Here is a 24,934-nt window from a genome sequence, read left to right as displayed (position 1 = left end):
TTTTTTTTGTTTTTCTCCGGTACCGGGAACCGAACTCACGACCTTGCGCTTGCCAGGCAGGCGCTTTTGCCGCTGAGCTAAATCCCCAGCCCCTGACTCATTCCTTTAGACCTGGCTCAGCCTCTGTTCCTGTGCTGAAGCTGTTCGTCTCTCCTCTGTGGAAGGAACTGTTGCTGTGTGTTTCTCTCACAGTGTTTGATACGTATTTTCATTGTGCCACTTGAATTATACAGCAGTTGATCCTCTGCTGCGTGCGCGCGCGCGTGTGTGTATGAGAGAGAGAGAGAGAGGGAGAGAGAAGCTGGTATTTAGTGAGCACACTATGTTAGCCTCAGTGGTGAATCAAATCTACCCGATCCCATGCAGTTTACAGTCTAGCAGTGTGTGTGTCTCTGGTGTATCGTGAGTTCTGTGTGACGGAGATCACATGTTCTCTCGGTGTCCGTCACAGCCCTGGCACACAGCTGTGACACTCTCCACGAGTACTTACTGAGTGCATGCTGATGGGCAGAAATGGGTGCTAGAGAGAAGAGAAGCTGGGGAAAGGACTGGATGATTTCTTACAGGAACAAGGTACACGGAGTCCCTGGAAAGGTGGGCTTTTGCCTCCATTTCTAAAGCACAGTCTGCACATGCTATGTGGTTAGCCATTTGTGGTAACCCATGATCAGGACTCCCAAAGCGAGTTCTGAGATTGGATCTAGATTTTTTGTGTGGCGTCCCAGAGAAGTCCGTTTCTTCTGAAGAATGTGCGCAAGGCCCAGCGGCTGCTGTGTGTCTGATCACCTGTCCTGTGAACCAGTTCTCCGCGTGGGAGATCTGGGGACTGGCTGCCCTGACTGGTGCCGCTGTCGGTTTCTTTCAGGGATCTGAAGCTAGACAATGTGCTGTTGGACCACGAAGGTCACTGTAAGCTGGCTGACTTCGGAATGTGCAAGGAGGGCATTTGTAATGGAGTCACCACGGCCACCTTCTGCGGCACCCCTGACTACATTGCTCCAGAGGTGAGTGCACCTGCTTGGTGAAGCTTTTGAAATCTGAGCTCTGCGGTGGCCCTGACCAGAAGTGCCGCTGTCCTTTTTTGCATGCCATAGCTTTCCGGCAGTATTGATGCCGGTGCCTCTGGACTCGTATGGCTGATTGCGTGAATGGGGCTGAAGATGTCCCACGTTCCTGTAAACAAGAATTTGCATTTAAAAAAAAACATTTTAGCAAACCTTGTAGTTACTTTAGGCTTTGGCCCTCAATAAGAACTAAATGTATTCTGTTCATGGCTGTTTTCCTCTTTGCACTCATTTAACGGCTCCGTTTAACAGATATAAAGACAAGCTCTTGAATTTTTCCCATGTCAGTGAGTGAAGCCAGCATGGAGATATTTCCAAGGCCCACTCTGTTTTGGATCAGCCTGGGTCTAAGCAGCCGCCAGTGTTGGATCACCTAGGAGAGAGGGTGCCCTGAGTCGAGCACAGAGAAGACAGACCACTCGGGAAATGGAATGAGGCGTGCGTGCCAGCATGGGAGATGTTAATATTTTTTATTGTTTTTTTGCATTGATATTTCCTAACCTGTTACAGTCCTTATTCACAAAGAATACCTTGATCAGTGAGATGCACAAGGCACTTCTCACACCGTCTCCCTTGCACAGATCCTCCAGGAGATGCTGTATGGGCCTGCAGTGGACTGGTGGGCCATGGGCGTGCTGCTCTACGAGATGCTGTGCGGTCATGCGCCGTTTGAGGCTGAGAACGAAGACGACCTCTTTGAGGCCATACTGAATGACGAAGTGGTCTACCCCACTTGGCTCCATGCAGATGCTACAGGGATCCTAAAATCTGTAAGTTTGGCTTCTCCAGCCAGCGTCTGAACTGGTGCAAACCAGTTTGTCATATGTGCTTCTTACGTGGTTTTTTTTTTTTTTTTAATATCTTCTACCAGGAAGCCATGAGCCCTAACTAAAATTTGTGTTTCAATTTAAAGAATCACAGAACTGTAGTTCCCCCAGGCTATTTTCTTCTCTTATGCAATAGTGATTTCTAGGCCAAATGTAATATCGGTTTATAGTCTTGTTTGTCAAAAGTCAAGTATTTCTAGCACTTACAGCTTGAATGCAGGGGAAGAGATGCTCCCATTACAGATAGTTAGGGCTCAGCCGGGGTCAAGCGAAGACCATTCTCAGTTTTTCATGGTGGTAACTGTGCTCTCAGCAGTGTCTGAGGCACAGGACAAAGGGCACTTTCCCTTAGTGCAGAGAGAGGAGGGAAGTTTTCCAAATTTCTATAGATCTCTTTGGCCACTGTGTTCTCTCCATGGAAACCAGGTGTCAAGCCTGGGATTGGCATGTGACAGGGTAATGTGTCATGGTGAGGAAGTCTTTTTTGGTATGGATTTGAGGCACTCTGTTGTGTGCCTTTGAAGTGGGGCAGAAACATGGCTTTGATGCCTATAGGTTGAAAATAGCAAAGTATATGTAATTGGGATCAGTGCTGTAACCATAGCTAGTTAAAAAATCACTGATTGTCATCTACTATATGCAGAGTGGTGCAGAAATAAAAGTCCTTTAACTAGTGGAAAAATCAGTTATCTGTTGGATCATGTTTGTGAGATTTTTATGGAATCTTATCTCATAGATACTACACTCAATTTCTATTTTTTCAATTAATCTTTCCAGAGTTATATCCTTTTTGTGATTTGAAGTAAAAGATTAAATATGATAAATATTAGCTGTCTTGTTGAAAGACTCATCTCTTTAGAAATCATGATTCTTACAGTCAGTACCCTTTTGAGGATACCTTGTGTGCTGGTCCCTGTGTACTGACACTGAAGTCATGATTGTCACCTAAAATTCTCCACATCACTGAAAGAAAAATAATCATGGAAATCCTTCCTAGGCAAATATTGCAAACTGGATCATAATTCATAACTTGAGACTTAGAGACTCAGAAGCCAGTACTCTCCTGAAACTGAGAAAGCATGAATCTCAAAAAGAAATACAAACATAATACTTTGGAGTTTTACCAAATGTCTCCTGTCTGGTATATTTTCATAAGAACAATTTATTTATATATTCAGTAGGAATTTTAGACTGAGGAGATCAAGAACATGAGCTTTATAATTTTACACATAAAAAGAAAAAGTCATGGAGAAGTGTTAATATGTGCCATGAAGTTTTAAATTTCCCGGTAGGGGATCATACTCACCTGCACTGGCCGCAGCTGACCTTGATAATGTCAGCTGTAACGTCACAACTTCATGGTGCTAAGGAGTGAGGCTTACTTTGCATTACTACTCTCCCAGCTTCCATAACCCAAAAACCGATCGTTCGTGACTCCCAAGGCCTGCTGACCGCCGTGGGCTGCAACAACCACCCGCGTAACAATGATCTTTTGATGCACATGTTTTGTTCAATCACTGTAGCTGATTTAGCATTTTTAATGTTTAAAAGAAGGACCCCAGAGTTCCTCATGCAACTGAAAATGCTTTTCAAGCTGTAAAGCAGTATGTGTTGTGAGGCAGGAGGATCACTAGTTTGAATTCAGCCTGGGCAACTTAGCAACTTAGTGAGTCTCAAATAAATAAATAAACAGATAGGGCTAGGAGTGTAGTGCAGTGCAAAAGCATGAGTTCAGTCCCTACTAAGGAGCATAAGGTGAGTGACTACAAAAGAAAAATAAATCTGTATTACTAGGCTTGGTGTATAAGGAGTACTCTGCTTGAAACCATGGTAAATAGGAAATAAAAATTATCCTCTGCTTCAAGAAACGTTATCTTTCTCCATTTAGGGATTAATAGTCTAAATCAGTGTGCCTACAGTAAATTCCTCATGGCTTCTGAATCTAAGTGTAGTGGAATTCTGAAGAGGTCACATCTCTCTTTGGGTTGATTGTCTCTTTCATCACCTTCTCTTAATTTTTTTCTTCATAGTTATAGAAAAATTCCTCAACCTCATTCTAGTACCTCAGAGTCATCCTGAGAGAGTTCTTTCAACTAAACCTGAAACTAGACATCACCCCTTTAGCCAAGCTTTGTAGAACCAAGAGCAGGTCCTGGGCGGCGTTATAGTTTATATGTAAGTGTGCAGACTGGATAAACTCAATTCCTTGAAGCTGCATTTTTGATGTAAATATGTTTTTGGTGACTGTCATGTGCTTTACCCAGTAATGCCCTCCACAGTCTGTTCTGAGAGGAAGCAGCCTCCAGCACCTCACCTAAAGAGAATGACAGCCTCCTTGGAGATTCCACTGTCCCCTCTCCTTGCAGGTCCACTTCCGGGAAGCTGTGAATCTCTTCCTGTTTCCCGGCTCCTGTCTAACGCCAGCTTCTCCTTTTGCTGGAGACCACAGCTGAGCTGGTTCCATCTCCTCTGCCTCCCACTGACTTTCCTAGATGGCCCTGGGTGTTCCCTCTGGGGTGTCATCCCCACAGGAAGGGACAAGGCTTCGTGTTTACCGCACCGGAGCTGGGCAGCAGGCTTATTCGCAGGGCTGGCAGCGTGACCTTGATGAGCTCCTTCCCTGAGTCTCAGTGCTCTTGCTTGTAAAGAGCAGTAATAAAATCCAGGTCATAGGGTCATTGTCAAGATTAAGTGAAAAATACATGTATACCTCTCAAACACACAATGAGCATTGCGCTTCTTCCACCTTCAAAGAATGTGCCTGCAAAGCAATTTTCTGAAATATACTTAAAAGTTGTCAGATAAAATTACTACAAAACAAAAGCACTCTGTGGACCATGTTGTACATTCCAGTCTCCATACCTAAAACTAAGACACTTCAACTGCTGTCACCAGGACACTGAGCTAATCTGTGCAGCGGGCTGAATGAGACATTTAAATAGCAGTGTGTCGAGACAAAGAGAGAAAGCAGTCAGAGCGCTCAGGACTCAGGAGAGAGCTGGGGATGAGGCGCAGAGGTGGAGTGTTTGGGAAGCATGTGCATGGCCCTGCGTTTGATCCCCAGTACTGGGGGAAAAATACAAAGCAGAGAAGCACTGAGCAGGCAAAGGCCTCAGAGCCATGGGAGTTAAGAACTTGCCTGTGGACCCCAGAGCTGTCCTGGAGGCAGATCTGGCTCTTCCCTTGCCTAGCTGTGGACCAGTTTCCTCCTCTGCCGATGAGGCGCCATGTCTGTCCTGTAGGGTTACTGCGTGAGTGGCTGGACCGTGTGTAGGTTGGTTGGAGCAGCGCATAGCAGAGACAGCACTTAGGACATGATCTCCAGCTACAAGAGCTCTGTGTATGAAAAAAATACTACTTTGGCATAGTAGGAAGAGGGTTCAAGATAGCAAGGCACACTTCATAAACCATCCAGATTGCTTTCTGGCTCGAATTTCAACTTGATTTAGGTAGGCCCAGATACTCTTTTCCTCATTACACCGTCATGATTATTTTTTCTGAAAACTTCTGGAGATAGAGATAGTTACACAACAATGTGAATGTGCTTAATGCCACTGAATTGTACACTTAAAAAATAGTAGAGTTCTGTGTGATGTGTATTTTGCTACTATAGAAAGAGAAGAGGGAAAAATGAAATCAGAGTCTAAGATTTCCTGACGCCTAGGCAAAGATTCCAGGCTGGACTGTACCTTTCCCTTCCCCATTTTCTTCTACCTCTCATTAAGAAATATCATTCTACTCTTAGCACCCCGTGTTTCTAGTACCCAGATTATTTCCTGCTGTGATTCTCTCCTATAGTACCAGGAACATTAGCCACTGAGGACGGTGCCAGGGTGCTGCGCACTCACTGCCCACATAATGCGGATCTCTCCCTGTTTAACTTTCAGTATAGTAAGATGACAGTCAGTGGTAGCATTAAAGATTGTGCATTTGAGCAGTGCTGCCATAGCAGTTATTCGCTTACCGTGAGAAGAGCATCTGTGATCAAGAGAGGAGAAGCTGATACTCTGGCAATCAGAAACCACGCTCGGTTCCATTCGGTACATGCTCGTCACGTGTCTTCCTTTGCTAAATGCTGGGAACGCAGATGTGAAAAGTTCTTCTCCTGTTGCTCACAGATTAGAAGGAATGAGACCAGGTAAACAAATACTTAGTATACTTCCAAGGAACAATGATCTCTCAAACCTTTCTCTGGAGACAAGTACAGGGAAGGCAACCTCGGGACAAGACAAAAGAAGTGACATTCAAGCTGAGTTTTAAGGGAGAATTACAGGCACTCAAGTGGACAGGGTGAAAAGTAGTTTGTAGGTAGAGAAACTACTTGGGCAAAGCCTCAGAAACAGGAAGTAGCATGTGAGTCCCGGGAACTTGAGTTACATATTCATACTGCGGGAGAATTAAGTGCCGGGTGGAGAGAGGGAAAGGTGAGTGTCGGGCAGGTGGACAGTGATGGGTCCGGAGGTGTTTGGAGAGACGCGTACACTTTGCAACTGATCCCGTGGGTCTGGAACTCGGGTGCAGGGTTGGAGATGATCACCAGTCACCAAGAACTACAGAGTACATGTTAATAGGGGAGAGGAGAAGAGTGAAGGGAGTAGGGTGTGGGGTGGGGCATGACCTGGTGCTGAGAAGAGGGTTTGGAGGAAGCCAGGAAGGAATGACTTCAGACTGTATAAACATGCAAGGCTGCAACATGTCTGCAGGTTTTACTTCCAGTGAAGTAAGTCAGTGGTTATGTAATATGATTCACCCGGAAACTGCTGCCCACAGTAACTTTTGAGTAGTTCTGGCAAGGTGGGAACGGATGGTTCTCTGCCAGATGACCTAGGTGTACAGCTTGGGAATGGATTCATGTTAGGACTTTGTTCAGATGGTATCTTTTCAAGGGCTCCAAACAAGCTTTTATTCTGTGTCCCATGGCAGATCAAGTTATACTGTTTTCTCTACCAATATAGTTCTGAGACCTTTTCCCAAAATCTTGTGAACACCTATGTTCAGGCATTCTGGGTCTGTAATACCTGATGTTGGGTTGGGGATTAGATAGCTCAGCAGCACAGTGCCTGCCTGGCAAGTGCGAGTTCAATTCCCTGTACCAAAAAAAAAGATATAGTACCTAATGTCGGATAGTTTGAATTGATGAGTGGTGTCTAACATAATCCTAAAAACTGTAGGGACTGTATAATCATCTACCTTCGCTCGTAACTTCATGGAACTCTGTGACTCTTAGAAACAGAAATACAGATATGCAGAGCTAGAGGTCCTTCAACACTTTTTGTACAAACCCCTGGCTTATCGCTGAGGAAACTGAGGCCCAGTGAGACAGAGGGACCTCACACGTTGGAAAGCAGTGAGCATTTGCAATCACAAGCCCTTGTTCTAATTCTGACACTGGCTTTTGGTCCGGTGTAAAGTGGTGGTGATAACCACCTACAGGACCAACTTCAAACAAGGCAAGTATGCATGAAAGTATTTTCAAAGTGGAACACACACTATAAGAGTAAGTTATTAGTATTGTTAAATTATGAGTTGTAATTTCACAACATGCTTTGAGGTCTCATTATCCGCAGCCTGTTCTTGAACTCTGTGTAGTAACATCATCAAGCTTATTAAGTGCTTAATTGCACACAAAGCCGTGCTAGATTTTTATTCCTAAAATAATTGTAGTTTTGTTTTTCTACGAGCTTTTGGTCTAAATCAAAGGTACATGGTGGGAAGGGTACAAATAACCAAATAGACATTGATCCATTTATTTACTTATCAGGCTTACATAGGTGTGTGTGTGTGTGTGTGTGTGTGTGTGTGTGTGTAGCAGACATGCTCTGCTGTTTTCAAGTTCTGTGCAAAATGCTGAGGCTTAGTTGATTAACAAACTAGGCATGATCCCTGCCATGTGGAATTTACAGTTTCATGTGGCAGGAAGGAAGGTGATTGAAAGAAGCAATTATGCAGGCGCTGAGGACATAGATCAGCAATAGAGTGCTTGTCTAGCGTGCGCAAGGCCCTGGGTTCAACCTGCAGTGCCTCAAATTTTAAAAAAGAAGTAATAATATTATAATTATATTCAGTGGTACATCAGGTCACAGTGCCTTTGTTCACAAACAGAAGTGTTCAGCAAAATTTTGTTTTTGTTCGCAAACTCTGCATCAGGTAATGAGCATAGCCGCAACCATCTTTCCCACAGGAACACAAACATGGCCATCATTTCCAGAATCGTAGAACAAGTTCAGTTCATGAACTGAGGGCCACTGTCCTTAACATGTGGCAAGAAAGGAAGAAAAGGTGCTTTGAAAGCAGGGCAGGCAGAGATGACCTCACCACACCTGTCCTCACCTGCGACCATCCAGAGGTGACTTTTAAGCTAAGAGTAAAATCGGAAGGGAACCTGGTCACACTTACTGTGTGGGTCCTGAGAAGGAGAAGCCCCTTTGCATCACGAACTCAGTGGCTGGGTGGCTGGAGGGTCCCAAGCTCAGGGAGCACAGGGACTGCAGGAGGTGAGTCCGAAGAAAGCGTAAGTCTGAGTGAAGAAGGCGAGGCACAGGAAGGGGCCTGAGCTTTGTGTGAAGTTTGAAGGCAAGTCTCTGAGAGCTTGATTTTAAGCCAGGGTGTGCGAGCATGTCCTTGTTTCACACTGGAAAGATCACTCCAGCTGTGGCAGAGAGCGGGGACCAACAGACTGGAGTATACAGAGGAATGATTGCTGGAATTCTTTCAGAATAATCCCAGGATGGGTGAAGGAACAGGTGTAACAAGATTCTGCTTGTGTCGGTCATGGCAAGTCTATACGGGGTAGAGTTTGGGATCCATGGGACTGTCATCTTTATTGGTATATGTTTGAACGTTTTAAGAATGAGGAAGAATGTATGTGTTAACACAGAGTGGGAATCCTCTACAAGATCGGCAAGTGTCTGTGAAGAAACACCTCTAGCCTGTATAGAAAACGCAAGCTCAGCCTTCATAGATGAAGGGAAATGGTTTAGTAATACAAATACACACAGAGCCAAGGAGCTGAGCCACATGCCAGCTCTCCTGTGGACCCCAGTTATATCTTTTGAGTCTAAGGAAGACTCTCGGGTTCCTGGACTGGGAGTCTACATCACCCTGATCCTTTTATGCTCCAGATAAAATTAACCATTGCTTCCTGATGCACTCATTTATTTCTTTAGCTTCTCTGAAGTGTCTGCCTGCATTCTCAGGGAGTATCCTTCAGCCCCAAGTCAGTAGCTCAGTGTATCCCCAAGAAATATTTTTAGCAAGTAAAAAAGGAAACAGAAAAGGAGAGTCCTCCTGGGGCTGCCAGGACTACTGCCCTTGTGAGCCTGTGAGGTCCTCTTCTTCCTAGCTAGGTGGGCCCTGTCCCACTGGAGAAATAGGAAGAACCTGGGTCTTCAAGCTAAGTTATGGTATGCCTTCTCCCCCACTGCCTCCTTGGGGTTCACTCAGCTTGACACGGCTTCCTGAGATTGCCTGATGATTTGTTTCTCAATAGAAGGTCAAAATCATTCCTGGATTTTTGTCTGTTCGATATTCTGCTTGCTTTTTTTTTTCTCTAAAAGAAAATTTAAATTCTCTTCTAACATGGAAGGTCTTAATATAATTCTGTATCTAGGGAAATGGTTCACCCTCTATTTATAAACTATCCCACAGAGTTAAAGACCTCAGCACTTCTCTTAGTATAACAATGTCAGCGAGTCCCCTGAACTGGGGGGAAGTGGCCTTGAGCAGCATCTCGGTGAGAGTGAGTGACTGGCAGGACAGGCTCCCGCGCCTTCGGAGTCCTAATCCAATATTCCTTTCCTGTACCTTCCCTTCCCATCATTACCTTTACCGTCCCCTTTCCTCCTTTGCTACCCCCAAGATTGGGACTTTGTGTATGGCTATCCAGAAATTTCATGTAGCCACGAGTCAAGGACGAAGGATGTGACTGGGAGGATACTTCCCAGAGAGCCTGGCGCCCTTGGGTGGGGTTCGTTAGAGCGCACAGTTTGCAGCCCAGGACTTGAAAACCCCAAATCCCTGGTCAGTGATCCTTAGGACTAAAAGTAACCAGTGGATGGACTGTTTCCTGCCTGCCCTTTGCCTCTCTTATCTTCCTTTAAATGCATCTGCTTAACACTCCGTGTAACTTCTCCAAACAGCCCCAGCCCGGCCTCTCAGAGCATTGATTATTAAAATTGGCAGTAGCCTCAGAAATTAGCACAAACAGGAGATAGGAAGATACACACATTTGTGTAAAAATAGATAAAGGCTTTCCAGGTTGCTGACCTTGGAGTTTGTTTATTTTACTTGCTTTTGAACTATCTATTACATGTTTGCTGTTATACTGTGTTCCTAGGCTGACACAAAATTATACTAAAATGTTGGTAATCGTGACAACAAAGAAAATAGATAATTTGTGTGGGCTTCAGAGGGTCACCTGGGTGTTGCCTGTCTAGCTCAGGACAGAAGGCGTGGGCAAGTCCAGCACGGTCCTGGAGCTGGGAGAGCAAAGCCATCTCGGAAGGCAGCGCCCTTGCTGAGTCAGCGCCCATGAGAGGTCACATGGCTCCATGCCGGCTCTGAACCGGCTCCCGCGAAGGCAGCACCTTTGTCTCTGAGCTCACACAGGTGGCCAGTGAGAGAAGTGTTGAAAGAAGTTTGGTGTGCTCTCCTGAGTCTCCTTTTGTCAGTTCTGGAGGCATTGTAAACCTGACATCAAGAGATTATAAAGTGCTTCTGTTCTAAGCTGAGTGGAAATCAAAGTGTGTGTGGACCAGTAGAGGCTCATCCGTCATCGGACGGATCAGATCTCATACCCGAGCTTTGCCTTCAGGATCCCTGCTTTTCTGTGGGTACACTGGAGGGGGAGCCGTAGAAGATTGTGTGTGCATCCCATTGTATGGTCAGGCAGCTGATTTGAGGAGCACTGTGACCCCTTTCTCTTTTCCACCGGCCTCCTGGCAGAGGTTGGAATGCTCAAAAAATGGTCAGCAAAGCAGAGGTTTGGGAGGAGGAAAAGATGGAGCTGTAATGATACAGAGGCTCCAATTCCAGATCATTAGCACTGGCTTTTCAAATACCGTAATGTGGAAAATCCAAAATTACCAAAAGATCCTACCATAAGAAGGGAGGTTAACATGTAGCCAGGCAGTCCTGCGGGGTGCTGGGGCTTGAACCTAGGGTCTTGTGCATGCTGGGTGGGAGCTCTGTCACTGAGCCATCCCAGCCTTATTGATGTTTCTTACCATATCCTTTGCTGAAGTTATACTTTCCCCCTCATTAGATTATAAGTTTCCTGAGAATAGAGGCCTTAATGTTTTATTTGTCAGTAACAATGTGAAGAACTTCTTTCCATTTTTTATGGCGTATTCGTACCAGCTGTCTCTTTAATCTCTATTTCGGCTAGAGGATACAGATGTCAATGGTTTTGTAAAGAGATGAAAATCTTTTCTGTGTGGAGATTAGCTAACTAATTGTCTGTGGATTAGAAGAGTTGTGTTTTTTTAAGTTGGAAAAACTCTTGTGAACAGAAGCAACACATCTTTGCTTTTTTAAGTTCCCCAGTCAACTATTGAAGCTGCATACTTTTTAGCAGTTGATCGGTAGGTGTGGTTTAAACACGAAAGATGTGTGTCCAGGATAAAGAACAATATGTGCCTGGGCTTAGTCGGGGGAAGTGAAGGGCTTTGTATGCGATGCCTCTGGAGAAGCCTTCTTTAGCACTCACTTCTTTGCATCAGCCACTTCGGAAGATGAGCGAAGCCGTTTTTGTAGCACGGCATGTGGGGTGAGCCCCCTTTTCCTCTGACCCTTGGAAGAGAGGGAAGAGCCATGGAACCGCCCCGTCCGCCAGGGCTGCTTGAGACCTGCTCCGCAAGAACCATGTCGTGGCTAACAAAGGTCTTCACATCAGCACAGGTGCATGGCCTTGGGCGGCCATCTCTGAGACTTGCCTCTGACCTTTACCTGGTTTTAACCAGCCCCATCAGGTGATCTGGGTGAGGCTACTGACATGGCTTGGGACTCAGGAAAGCAGTCATTTTACAAAGCATAGGAAAGGCAGGGTGTTGGCAGCCCTCAAAAGTATATGTCCATGAAAAGATTGTTGTGCCCGAGTCACAGACAGGACAGAAAGTGCAGCCAGCTATGAATTGAGCAGTGTTCCTGCCCCGTGTGGGAACAGGAAGAGTACAGGCCACGTATTGTCCTGAGTCCTGTTAGGAGCAAATAAAGTACACTCTGTGGTAGGTCTCTAGAGATGCCTCACAGAATCTTTTAATGTAGCTCCATTACAACCTGCTGGGTAAAGCTCGGGCCCACTGACGTTTCCACATACACCCTCAGACTCATGCTCCTGTTCCTCCAACAGCAGCTCAGGCAGATCAGCTTGAGAAAGTTTTGCTTCATTTTTTTATGAGGAGAAGTCCGCTTCACACCCAAAGAATACATGGCGTTTGTAGCTGAGGGTGCCACAGTCATCTTCAACATGCCAGCTTTTTTCCTCCAGAACTTTAGTGGCAAATTTAAGAACAAAAGAAAGAGAGGCTAAGGTCCTTGTAGCCTGTTATTGGTGCAGGCTGTAAAGGGCCCTGATCCGGCCTCGCGCCCCGCACTGGGCAGATCGGTCAGCTTCTGCTTCACACACTTTCCGTGAAATCTCATTCCTGTTAGGAAGGCCCCTTCCATCACCAAATGATAGTGTATATTTTTTTAAAAACTTGCTTTGTTTTTGTTATCCTCATACTATGCCTTAACTTCTACCCCCTGAACTTATTTCTCCCATTCAGAACTGCCTGACTCCTCTTGTAGCCAGCAGCTCTTCAGACACTTGAAAACATTAATGTGTCATTCTGTCTTGTCCAACGCAGATTCTCTGTTGTCTGAAGGAAATCAAGTGGCCAGATGGAAGGATTCCTTAGGTCCTTCCTAGGACCATTACTTCCTTCCCCTTCTCTTAGCACCTGTCCTGGGTGACGTCTCGGCTACCTCTCCCTCCATAGAACTGGAGAAAGAAGCATGGGCCGGGGGCCGAAGGAGACCCGCAGTTGATGTGAATTCTTATCTCAGGGAAGGCACTTCTGATGTGAGGCCGGGCTTCCTCCCAACCTGTCCTGTTCGCCAGGGTCACCTGGTTGGGGCTGGGACTACAGGAACTCTTTAAACCAGAATGCAAATGAGAAGATTGGGACCCTCAAGAAGAAGCAAAACCTAGTGACCAAAAGCAAAGGCTTCTAGTCCGATGGGCCTGCGTTCAAGTCCCAGCTCCACCACTCCCAGATCTGTGAGTCTGGACAGGTTACAGATGGGTCTGTTCCTTAGTTTTCTGACCTGTGCAATGTGAGAATTCATCACAGTTGCTCCCAGGATTATACAGAACGAATTGGAAACATTTAAATCAACACCAAGTGCAATACAGAGTATTTAACATACATACATCACAGAAATGTCTTCTGCTTCTTAAGCTGTAACATTTCCAAGACCTGCGCCCTTCTTTTCTGTACCCTCTCCACTCCAGTCCCGCAGCTATCCCCTTCCCAAACCATCCTGGATACCCAGCAGGACGAGCCGTTGCCATAGATGTTCATGGTACTAGTTCCAGCGCTGCCAGTAGGTTCCGTCAGGGTCCAGTCTGAGCTCCCTTTAGCTCGCTCGGTGTTCCACAGCAGCACTGTTTTGTTTGAGAGCCTGTCCTTGAGATTAGCCTTCCCTTCCCCAGAGCTGCCCGAGGTCCGTGCATGTATCCCTTCTGCCTGCCAAACCCCGTGCCACCCGGTGGATTGGCCTCAGCCGCACCGCAGCTGTCCATGCCCTGACGAAAAGGGACTTGTCACAGCCCTCCTGTTGTATCTCCCTTCCGGGCCGCCTTCTTTGTAACTCACACACCCCCTCCCTCCTTCTGACATGGCTGCCCCGAGCTGGAGTGCTGCTGGCCCAAGGCTGTGTCTGCCCACTTCAGGGAGCAGGAAGAGCCACGGTGGGTGATGCACTAAAGAGCTGGGCAGACCCTCCCTGTGACAGGAGAAGACAGATCCGTGCTGCAGCACACGCACACTGGGCACGTTGCTGGCCTCGGGGTGGCCACTCAGCTGTGTGCCCTGGGCCGTGTGGCAGCGGGCCGTACCCAGTTCTGTGTGCTGTGGTCTTCCTCTGCCCTTCTCTCCAGGTCTCTCTTTGGAACCCTAATGCCTTCTTCCCAGTCGGGGCAGCCTCCCTGGAACGCTGATGAGAATGTCCCGAGCTTGGTTTTCTCCCCTTTGGGCTTGGCAGCGTCACCTGCTAACTCGGTCTGCCTTTTGTCTAAGGTCTGAAACGGAATGAAAAGAGAAGGTCATTTTGTTTCCCCGACAGCCAAATGCAGCCTTTGGGTAGAAAATGCGGTGTTCTTTGGCTCCTGAAAGAAAATGTTATTAGACTAATTGCTCTATTTATATAACTAGTCCCCTTCCCGTGAAATCAGACATTTTAAAAGAGGAAAACACACTTTCAGCCATTGCTTGCATTTTAATTAGTTTCAAAGTACATTTGGAGCCTGTTATCTCAAGACTCACAGTTTAGTTAGTTTTATACTTTTTGGTACTGGGAACTAGGAATGAAACCCAGGGCCTTCACACTGAGCTACTTCCCCAGCCTTCCCCTTTTCATTCATGTTTTACTTTGAGACAGGGTCTCAGTCAGTCCGTAACTTGCCTGCACTAGCCTCGAACTTGCAATCCTCCTGCATAGCACAGCCCACGAGACATGATCAGTCCTGGGCCTGACACCAGATTGTCAAAGAATTGGCTCCTTCGCACCCAGCTTTCTGCACTCAGTATCTCCCTTCTGTTGTTAACACAGAAATAATTGCGCTTTAAGAACCTCAGCATTGAGCTGGGCGTGGTGGTACAGGCCTGTAATCCCAGCACTCGGGAGGCTGAGGCAGGAGGATTGTGGCAAGTTCAAGGCCAGCCTGAGCTACAAAGTAAGCTCAAGGCCAGCCTGAACTGCATAGTGAGACCCTGTCTCAAAAAGACGAAAGAAAACCCCTGAAAATTACTTGTTTTCTTGTTTAAAGATTTGTTTCCCAAAAGCTGTTGCTACACCCCCCTGGTTGGGGCCTGGGACTACAGGAGCAAGAACAAATCTTGTTCTGTCTTCCCTGGCTACAGCAAGGCGTGCAGCTAAGCCCTGGGGTCACGGCTGGCCTCAGATTTTCACTGCTTCTCTTAGTGGCTTTAAGGCAGAAAAAGATGGAGCAGCAAGTTATTTTGAAAGATAGTGATATTGTCATTTCTTGAAGGCTTTCTTTGCACCAGGCACTTTACATTGATTTTCTCACGTACTCATTGTAACCTACTGAGTACAGGGAAATCTTCATTTTATAACTGATCTTAGGCCCTAAGAAGTGAGCAGACCTGTTCATAGGCACACAGCTCCTCGGTGCTGGAACTGGGTGAAACCCAAACCCTGGCAGCTCACCTGTGTGCTCTCCGTGTCAGATGCGATCCCCTCCGTGTGTCCTTCTCTAGTTTGCACTTTCCAGGACGTTCTTACACAGTGGCCCACACCGTGGTGGACATTTCCCTTCAAGCTGCCCTGGGGAGGTGCTTGGCTGAGTGCTTCCCCCGGTGGGTCTACACCGGCAGCAGCCTGGACGGAAGTGCTCAGGGGCTCCTTCTCAGAGCCAGGGGCGCCTGATTGCTCTCGGATGCTCTGGTTCCTGTCTGCTCTCCTGAGGCCCACAGAGGGCGGGGGATGCAGAACGGCCCATGCGCCCTTGAGTGCCCTTCTGCTGCCTGGGGTGAGACTTCCACTCAAGGTGGAACCAGACCTCTCCCTGCTGGGCTCTCAGTCACTCCCTGTAGCTTAGAAAGTGCTTTTGTGGGCTCTAGAAAACATTCTGCTGCCTTTAGTACATGTGTTCGCATCACTCATGAAGTCACATTATTTTCATTTTGCGCCAGCTTTCCTGTTTCGGCCCCAATCAGGGAGGAGGTCAGTTGGGGTGAGGTGGGTTTTAAGTGTGAACTTAGACATGGACGAGAGTGATTGCTCTAACCAGCATTATTGATGTGTTTGACATCTGGGTCCCATTGGGGACATAAGCGAATAGAGCAAGTTTTCTGCAAAAGCATTTTGCTGTCACCGTGCACAGCAGAAAGACTGTGGTGTGTATAGAGAATCCTGTGCCCACCGGAAGGTGGCAAGACGCCGCCCAGCTGCCGGCTGTCCACACCCGCACCAGTGTGTGTGACCGATGCCAGGCTGAACTGTTTCCTTAGCTCCCGTGGCTGTGTCTTTGGAAAGTTGTGGCGTGGAGGTGCTGCGGGCCACGCCCAGGGAGCCTCTCTCCCCTCGCCGCCGTCACCCCTCTTGCCCCTCAGAATGCGTCATCCCTGTTTCTGTCTCACGTACCCGCCCTCCTCTGGCTTCTCCCTGAGCTTGTCCAGCTGCCACCCTGAGTTCCTTCCCCCTCTGCGCCAGCGGCCAGGAGCCACGGAAACAAGGGAGGGAAGCCATCTAGGTGTGAGGCAACAGACGGGAGCAGCACAAGTGGCCGGCGGGGGATCTGTGTCCCCAGAAGGCAGCTGCTGCCCAACTCCAGGTCATTGTTTAGGATGAAGTAGTTCAGGCTGAATGTTCTAGACTATCACATTTTCCAAGGGAGGTTGGAAAACCTGACTTCAGGGTGTTGTGACATTTCCTAGTTTTAAATGTTCGGCAAGTAATTAAAACACTTTTAAAACATACTTTTGGACTAAATAAAATGTGTCTGAGGGCTGGGGCTGGTCTCAGATCTTTTCTTTTGGGGGGGGCGGGGGTGCGTTTCCCGGTACCGGGAATTGAATTCACGACCTTGTGCTTGCCAGGCAGGCGCTGTGCCCCTGAGCTAATCCCCAGCCCCAGGACTCAGATCTTTCACTGACATCCTCATTCTCTCCCTCCTCCCTCTGCACACACACCGGTGATCTTGCCTGGCTCCCAGCTCCCGCTCTGCTCTGAGAGAGCTGGTCTGAGAGGTGGCTGGCTAACTCCCTCCTGCACCCAGGTTTGTCGGGCTACTCATCACCGCGAGGGGCTGCACACCTCACGGGCCCAGCTGAGCTTGTCAGCCTCCCAGATTTGGCAAGACTCAGATCTTTAGTCACCTAAAAAACAAGCAGATTCCCCAAAGATGAACAGCCTTCTTCAGAAATTGACCCTGCAGTGGGAAAACCAGAGCCGCCATCATCAGGAGCGTGTTCAAAGGGTGAGGCAAGGGGCTGTTTTTAAAACCAGGTGAGGAGGATTACGGGCGTTCTCTGAAATGATAGCTCTCGCCGGCAGGATCAGTAACAAAGGCCAAATTAGTCCAAGGATGAGCCAGAGCTATTGGGGCAAACATTCTTGAAGACGGCTTCTCCTTGCCCAGTTCGGGAGCTCATCCTTCATGTCCTCCAGGCTTCGTGTTTCGGTTAGGGTTTGAAGTGATTCCGTTTTGATTCAGGAGACTTTTACAGTCCCCGGAAGGATTTGTTGTTCTCTCACTGTTCCCTGAGGGAACAAATGCTACAAAATGGTGCAAATAATAAGCCATCAGTGCCGTTCTGTCCTTTGCTTCTTTACTGAGTCCACCTGTCCCTCAGACTGGCAGGGAGGATGCTGCCATCTTAGACTGTGGCCCCTGACCCCAGCCGGCCCCAGATGGATGGTGCTCCTTCCCCTTTCACAGCCTTCTAAGCACTTGCTTCCAGCACTCTCTCCCCGTTAGCTAGAAGCTCCCTGAGTTGCTGACCTGCCTGGCTTCTCAGCTGTCATCTCAGACTGCATATTCATCTGCCGCCAGTCCTTGCCTCTCCTTGTGGGGTTATGCATGACCCCATAGCCAGACTCACCTCCCACATCAGAGGGTTGCTCTGGTCACTCACCACTTCGTACCCTTCTCATGAGCCCAGCTGGCTGCCTGTAGAGTTCTGCAGCCACCCTGAGGGCCAGCCGTCCCCCAGCTCAGTCACACACGTGCTGGAGCGCATCTGGGAGCTTGTGCTGGCTGTGTGCCGGGATGCAGTTGTCTTCCTCATCCTCACCTCTTGTCAGGCACCACCTCTCCTTTGAGATCAAGGCGCAGTGCTCTTTCCGGGAGCTGTTCTAAGGCCCTTCCACAGCATTCTTTAAGTCTCTCTTCCTTTCGTCCTTCTGTGTATACAGAGTTCACCCGCCTTTTCTCCCTTCTGTCAATGGAGAGACACTGTCTTTCTCATCCGCAGACACCCCAAGGCCCAGTGGACTACCTTGCATTCGACAGATACACTGCAAACTTTTGTAAACGGAGTGAAAGGTTTTTTCTAAAGTGGAGGATATCTACACCTAAGCAGCTCAAGCCAGGATACTAAAAACCAAACCAAAACAAAACTGGTTATTCAGAAGGACTTACAGACTCTCAAGAGAAAGTACCACCCTAGTGAAAGGGTTATTCTGCCTGTCCCCAGGCCCGGGGATGTGGCTTTCTGAAGAGGAGCCTCCATGGTTTGGTCTGATTGTCCTCAGGCAGTGCCCTTCCCGCAGTGGGGGGAGGGAAGAGTGGGCAAAGTCTCCCAGTCGCCAGTGCTTCTGCCACCCTGGCATATGGTCCTGCAGGGCCCCTCTTGCCCAGCTAAACAAGCTGTTCCCGCACATTCACGAGATGTCCTCTGCCCACCTCATTGGCAGGCCTTGGAATTTCCCACAAGCACCTGCGTCTATCCTGTCATCCTTGTCTCTTCAGCTTTTTTGCAGCATTGTTATTTGTTAATTAGCTCTTAGAATAGCAACTGCTTGTCTATCAGGGATTATATCCCATGACCTTCCCAGGGAGACAGTCTCCTCATTTTTGTTTTGTTTGTTGTAAACGTTTTTCCCCTGCTGTCGTCCTGGAGAAGAAAGTTTATCCAAGGAGATCTCAAACTGTATGAACTTCCAGCTCTTGGACAATGGAGTAACTTATAAAACATGGACTTTTCTGACTCCACATTGTTGACTGTAGGTGCCTGGAATGGAAACTGCTGTGACTGGACCTGTGTAACTCTGAATGCTTATTTTATTTGGGTCCTACCTCCAGTCCGGTAGCTCCTCATCCTTTACGCACTTACCAGTTTACCTGGAGCACTCAGGCAGTGCATTTAAGGACTGTCTACCCCCGATTGGGGCTGCTGTCATGTCAGCCAGTTTTTATATTGAATAAATGATAAAATTGTCATTTTTATATTTCCTATTATAAAAATTCATGAAAAAATACGCAGCTTTTGGCCATCCTGTATTTGAGTGGTTGGACTGGCAGGGGTTAATTCCTTGTCATTTGGAAAGAGGGGGAGCCACTACACCTCATCAGTGTCTTCATTTTTTATTAGTTCCCTTTTTGCTGCTTTTTGCAGAAAGCCTTGCAGCCTTTCCCTCTGTGTTATTGTGTTCATCAGGACAACGTAACACCAGAGGCTGCACAGCATGGCCGTCTGGGCTGACAGGGTGGCCGCCTCCAAATACCACCTTCCCAGCTCTGCACCAGTGAGATTCTCTTTTTACCTACTCCAAATTCAGCTCCAACGCAGTTTCTATAAACACAGCATTACTTCTATCTTCTATCTTTGTTCACAAATCAGACTTAGAAAGGGGTGCTCAGGGGTTACCATAAGTTGTCATAAATCTATTTAAAGATAACGTCATTTAAATTAAAAAAGCCCTTTTTCATCAAAGGCAACTTTTTGGGAGGGAAATGGGAAATTAAGTTAGTTGTGTTGTTTTTTATTTTTATTTATTTTTTTGCAGGGTTTTTTTTTTTTTTTTTTGGGGGTTTTTTTTTTTTTTTTTTTTTTTGAGACAGGGTCTCACTGTGCAGTTGAGGCTGACCTTGAGCTCACTTTGTAGCTTAGGTTGGTCTCAAACTCACAAGGATCCTCCTGCCTCAGCCTCCCAAGTGCTGGGATTACAGGCATGCGCAGCCACGCCCGGCTGTTTTTTAAATAGAAAACCACCCTGTGAGTTCATTTTGCAAAAGTGCACTTAGCCCAAATATGTGGATAGCAGCTGAGCACCAAGGAGGCTTCCTAAGTGATGGAAGGACAGAGGATTTATATACAAGCATTGCTCACATGCATGGCGTCACTTACTTAGTTTTTGGTCTGTGCAGCAGTAACATCTCAGACAGGAAACCCATTTCAAAATTGAAGGAAGAGAGGCCTTAAAGAAAAACCTTTCCTCTAGAATGATGTGTCTTTTCTGCATGAAGTGGCCCACGCTCTGTTTGCAGGAGATGGACTTAAGCATTCACCCTTGCTGCTGCTTCATACAGATCTCCAGAAATAATGATTCTCACTCCTCCTTCTGTGGTTCGGGCAGAGAGCAAGAATCTGGGCCAGTTGGGCAGGTCTGTCTGAAAAATGGCACAGCTGTTCCTAAAAGTAGCTCCATTCATAAGATGCCTGCTGCCCACAGCGGCAGTATTGGAGAAGACACACTATTTTATAAAGAGCTTCTTTAAAGAGGGGAAAAAAAAATACATGGTGTTTACAGGAATGAAACCTGGACCCTTCAGCCTTCACTGAGTGGCCATGTCTGCAGTGGAAGTGGGAAAGCCATAAATCCACGCAGGCAGTTGCGCCTCTAAGGCATGATTCATACTGGTTGTGCTGCCCATGATGGAAAATCCAGCTAGTTAGGCAAGATCACCCGGAAAGCAGGGCTAACGCTTGCTGTCTTGTGACCTAGCTATTATATGTGAAGGAATGATCGAGTCTCTCTTTCTCTGTTTCTCTCTCCAGTTCATGACCAAGAATCCCACCATGCGCCTGGGCAGCCCGACACAGGGAGGCGAGCATGCCATCTTGAGACATCCTTTCTTTAAGGAAATTGACTGGGCCCAACTGAACAGTCGCCAGCTAGAACCACCTTTCCGACCCAGAATTGTAAGTGTCAAGACCATTGCAGTAGACTTCCTCTTCCTGAGATGATCCAGCCCCTTGGGGGAAGTAAGGGGATGTCTCCTATGGAATGACAGACCAGAAGTTGCCCTGACATGCTTTCCAGGGCAGCCTCCCCTGGGAGAAGGTCAGGCTCTTCATTCACAAGGTAGCGTCTCTCCTGCACCAGGTTCCTTCTCACAAAATCGTCACCTCTGGCTTGCCGTAGTTCCATCCCCCTTCCAACTAATTTAAAATCTCCTCGGGTCTAGATGCCTGAAGTGTTTCAGATTTTCCCAAGAGTTTGGCTAAGTCATTGTTCCTAGCCAATTTCTTCCTGTTCCTGCGCCAGGGACCATATGTGCCTGTCCCCAGCCCCTAGGCAAGCAGAGAGGGTGTGAGATCTTTCACCAAGCCTGGCTCCTGGCTTAGAGAGCCCATGTATAATAAAACCTACGAGGCCAGGTTCCGGCCAGTGCAGGCCAAGCCCCTTTGGTACAATCCTGAGAGCATCTGGGCTGCCTCTCCAAGCTGTATACCAAAAGGGCAGCACCTCTAGGGTGGGCCAGCTGCTGCTCTGGGAGCTGAGCTGAGTTCGTTAGTGGGTCAGGAGAGCCATATTGCTGGCAGATCAAGAGTCATGGGGAAGAGGGCCTTCTGAAGACAGAGAGAGAAATTACTGAGTCCGGTGTGAAAAGCCAGAGGTTGAACCCTGGTGGAAATGGTCTTACCAGCATTAGCTCATAAATATATACAGTTATACGCAACTTTTTCAGACAGAGAGTAGGCTTATTCTGTAACAGTCTGCTAGGCTTTGGACAGCGGGCAGCACAGGTAAGGCCCTTCCCAGCCACAGGCCTCCCCCCAGCCCCCACCAGTGCCTGTGGGATTAGGGAGAGCTTGGCTTTCAGAGGCTGGCACCTGCGGTCCTGAATGCCCAGCCAGCCCCGCCGGACAGAAGGCTGTGAGACACCACCAGCGGCTTTCCCGAGCTCAGCATTTCCCAGAAGTCTTTGGAGAGCAGCTCCTCAAGTGTGTAACAGTGTGTATAAACAACGGAGGTAAAGCGAGCACACACTTCCTCAACCTCGGCTGACAGCTTCACACTCATGTGGCCCCTTGGGGTTTGGCTGGGAAGCAGGACCTCCGTTGAAATAGAGAGTAGAGGGCGAGTGAGCCGGCTGGTCGGAGTGACCAAATTAATTCCGTAGCCTTCCAGTGGAAAGCTGGCCTGCTCAGCAGGATTTTCAGGGGCTTAGTGAATGGATGGTTACCAAATGCCCTAATAATGCACAGGCAGTGGAATTGCCATAAAGCAGTATTTAATCACAGTGATTGTACCTGAAAGTAATGCCACCGAGCCAGCAGCAGTTCTCTGAGGTCGTTGGAATGGGCTGAGTCCCAGGCAAGGTGAGTAAGCTTCAAGTGCATCAAGTCTGACCCTTGTTTCCTTCTTTTTTTTGGCAGAAATCCCGAGAAGATGTCAGTAATTTTGATCCTGACTTCATAAAAGAAGAGCCAGTTTTAACTCCCATCGATGAGGGACATCTGCCTATGATCAACCAGGATGAGTTTAGAAACTTTTCCTATGTGTCTCCTGAATTGCAGCCCTAGTCTAATGGGGAAAGAGAGATGGTAGGAGGATCGAAAGGGAATAAAGACTTCCCAGGAATTTTCTTTGTGGGGACTCCCCAGCATCCGCCTTAGAACACAGTCTTACCTTCAAGGAGCAGATGTTCACCGCCTTGTGAAGGACGGAACTGCAAGAGATCGACCGTCTCAAGTCCAGAGAAAGCCATGGCACTGGAAAGAGCTGACACAGCAATGAGATTTTGTGAAGACATCGCCGCTTCTTCCGTGAGAGTCCATGGCTGCTTCGGGCTTGGGATATTAACAGGAGCCAAAAGGAGAGGCTATGTGAAGAAAGAAGTAGGTTGTACTTCTGAGGGAAACAGGTTTTTTACTTCGAGACAGAAATCAGAACTCTCTGGGGACCGTTCAGTGCCCTTGGTCAAGCCAGTGAAGCACAGTCCGCCCCGCAGCTCAGTCTTCGAGCAGACTCTAAATGCTAATGAAGAGTGTAAATGTCTTCTCAAGGAAATGAAAGGTTCCTTTCCAAATAGAATGAGTGCCGCCTCATATGTACTCGGAAGAAGTAAAAACTGATACCTTCACGCTCCCAACTCAAAGCCCAGTGTGGAAAACAGGCACTGGTACCCAGACGATGATCACAGCAGATCCTCTGACCCCGACTTTCCGTAAGAGATATTTATTGAGCGTCCAGCGAAAAGGTGCCCCGGCCACAGTAGCTCTACCTTTGTGAAGCTTCCATTCTGCCTGGGCCTTTTAATTTACCTGAATAGTGTTTGCATTCTGTGGAATGCCTCTCCACGTCACGTGTCACGTTTCCTCGTCTGCACAGAACTCTTTCTTGCAGAAGGGTCGCGGCCGGCCCGCTCGGCTCAGCGGCTGGTGAGCTTCGGTGGTTGGCTGCCGGCTGCCCTATGAAGTCTGACTGCGTCCGCCTCACCCTGGACTCCCGGCTGAAGATGTGCACGCTGTTTATTTAACTTATGTTGTCAGAAAGAAGTTTGTTTAAATGTACACTTCCATGGTTAGAAATGGATCCTGTAAACAGGGCATATAGCAAAAACAGACCTTATAACGTAGAACCAAATAAGACACTGGAAAATTTTATGTGGCTGGAAATAAATACATTTTGTAGCAAAAGGGAATTTTGTTTTTGTCTGGAAGGATTTTCCCTCTCCTCACTTGGGGAGAAGATTTCCAATCAAAGTAAAAGCTCTGAGCAGACTAGCTAGAATTCTTGACTCAAGGCAAATTCCTGAGCGGACAGACTCACATGTGCTTCTGTGTGTCTCTAAAATGGATGCAGCGTGCCTCTTACTGACCCCCACTCCTATTCAAAACCAGGGCCAACCCCGGAAGCCCCAGTGCTGGGCAGAGTGGTTCTCACTCATCCATGCAGCGCGGACCTTCAGTGCTCTGCTCCATCTTCTGACTGTTCCGTTGGCAAGTGTAGCTCCCGAGGTTGCCAGAGCCGGGGAAGAGATGGAGGAGAGGCTCGCTGCTTAGCTGCTGTTCCTCGGAGGGCTGCATGCCTCCTTTCCCCACGTAGGATCAGCTAGGATGTAACTCCCATCTCACTCCAGGCAGGTTCGGGGGTTGTAGAGTGGCTGAGGAGGCCCTCCCCAGGGCTGATCATCTCCCTTGTGGGTTCTTCTGTGTGTTCCAAGGTGGAAGATCTCTCTTGAGTGAGCAGATTTGTGCAGCGCTTAGCGTCTCCTGGGCAGGCTGGCCTGTGTCATTTCACAGCGTTTCCGTGCACTCCCTGTGAGGCAGGCTGGTCGTGCTCCTGCTCGTTGCGTTACTGACCACGCGAATACTGCAGCCTGTCTTACAGGTGCGAAGAAAAGAGACTTGGAGAGGCTGAGTCCATTGATTTCCCAAAAGTGTCAGATTGGGAAGGGGTGAACCCAGGTCTAGAGTCTAAATCTTTACATTCCAGTCCTACAGGCCTCTGGGGACGGCTGACATGGAGGCCGTTTTGCAGAGCCAGGTCTTCCGCTGATCCACGGGGTTGGTTAGCTTCTTGGTATGGTTTGCCCAACTCTGGGAAAGAACTATGAAAAGTAAAGCATGCCTCCTGTTGTATTCGCAAAGTTCATCACCGCAGCCAGCCACAGGGCGCCCCACACACGCTGAGGAGTCTGTGTGTCCAGTTGCAGTCAGCTTTCACGCCTGCTACCCAGGACCCCCGGTTTGGGGTCAGTCCACACTCCTGCCATCTTTCTGGACCTCTCAGATGATGTAACAGATGATGGCTTTGCTCGATTTCCAGCACTCCTTTCGCTTCCCTCTTTTATATGTGAGGAGAGAGGATGTGCAGAATATTTACCTAAAATTCAGAGCACCGCTGGTCTCTGGTTAGAGTTCTACTTCGCATCTTCGGTTCCCCTGAGCCTGGCCTTGCCTTCTTTGGGATCACAAGCCTGCCCCTGGCTCTTCCTGGGGCAGGCTGGCAGTGGGCCACACCATCAGCAGGGGCTAAGTCGATTGGGGCTGCCATAACCCTGAGTTCGGTGGGCAGCGCAGGGGTCAAGACAGGTCTCTCCGCCACCTGCCACTCTCTCAGGACCATCTTGCCTCTCAGGAG

The 24,934-nt window shown here is 48.0% G+C and overlaps 1 protein-coding gene across 1 annotated transcript in view; it reads left to right on the top strand.

Moving 5' to 3' along the window:
- The window catches only part of Prkch (protein kinase C, eta), a gene marked incomplete at its 5' end in the record, with an annotated part of 215,124 nt that extends 191,637 nt beyond the window's left edge, over positions 1–23,487 (top strand). Inside the window, 4 exon segments of the mRNA XM_005399165.2 lie at positions 866–1,004; positions 1,646–1,834; positions 20,620–20,763; positions 22,225–23,487. Of these exon segments, the coding sequence (XP_005399222.1) occupies positions 866–1,004; positions 1,646–1,834; positions 20,620–20,763; positions 22,225–22,371 (619 nt within the window). The 3' untranslated portion in view covers positions 22,372–23,487.
- Between the last annotated feature and the right edge of the window lie 1,447 nt (positions 23,488–24,934).

This window comes from Chinchilla lanigera, unplaced genomic scaffold, assembly GCF_000276665.1.
Source record: "Chinchilla lanigera isolate Chin_1 unplaced genomic scaffold, ChiLan1.0 scaffold00065, whole genome shotgun sequence".
NCBI classification, from domain to species: Eukaryota; Metazoa; Chordata; class Mammalia; order Rodentia; family Chinchillidae; genus Chinchilla; species Chinchilla lanigera.
The sequence above is the reverse complement of the archived record's forward strand: the minus strand, read 5'-3'. Positions and strand labels throughout refer to the sequence as shown.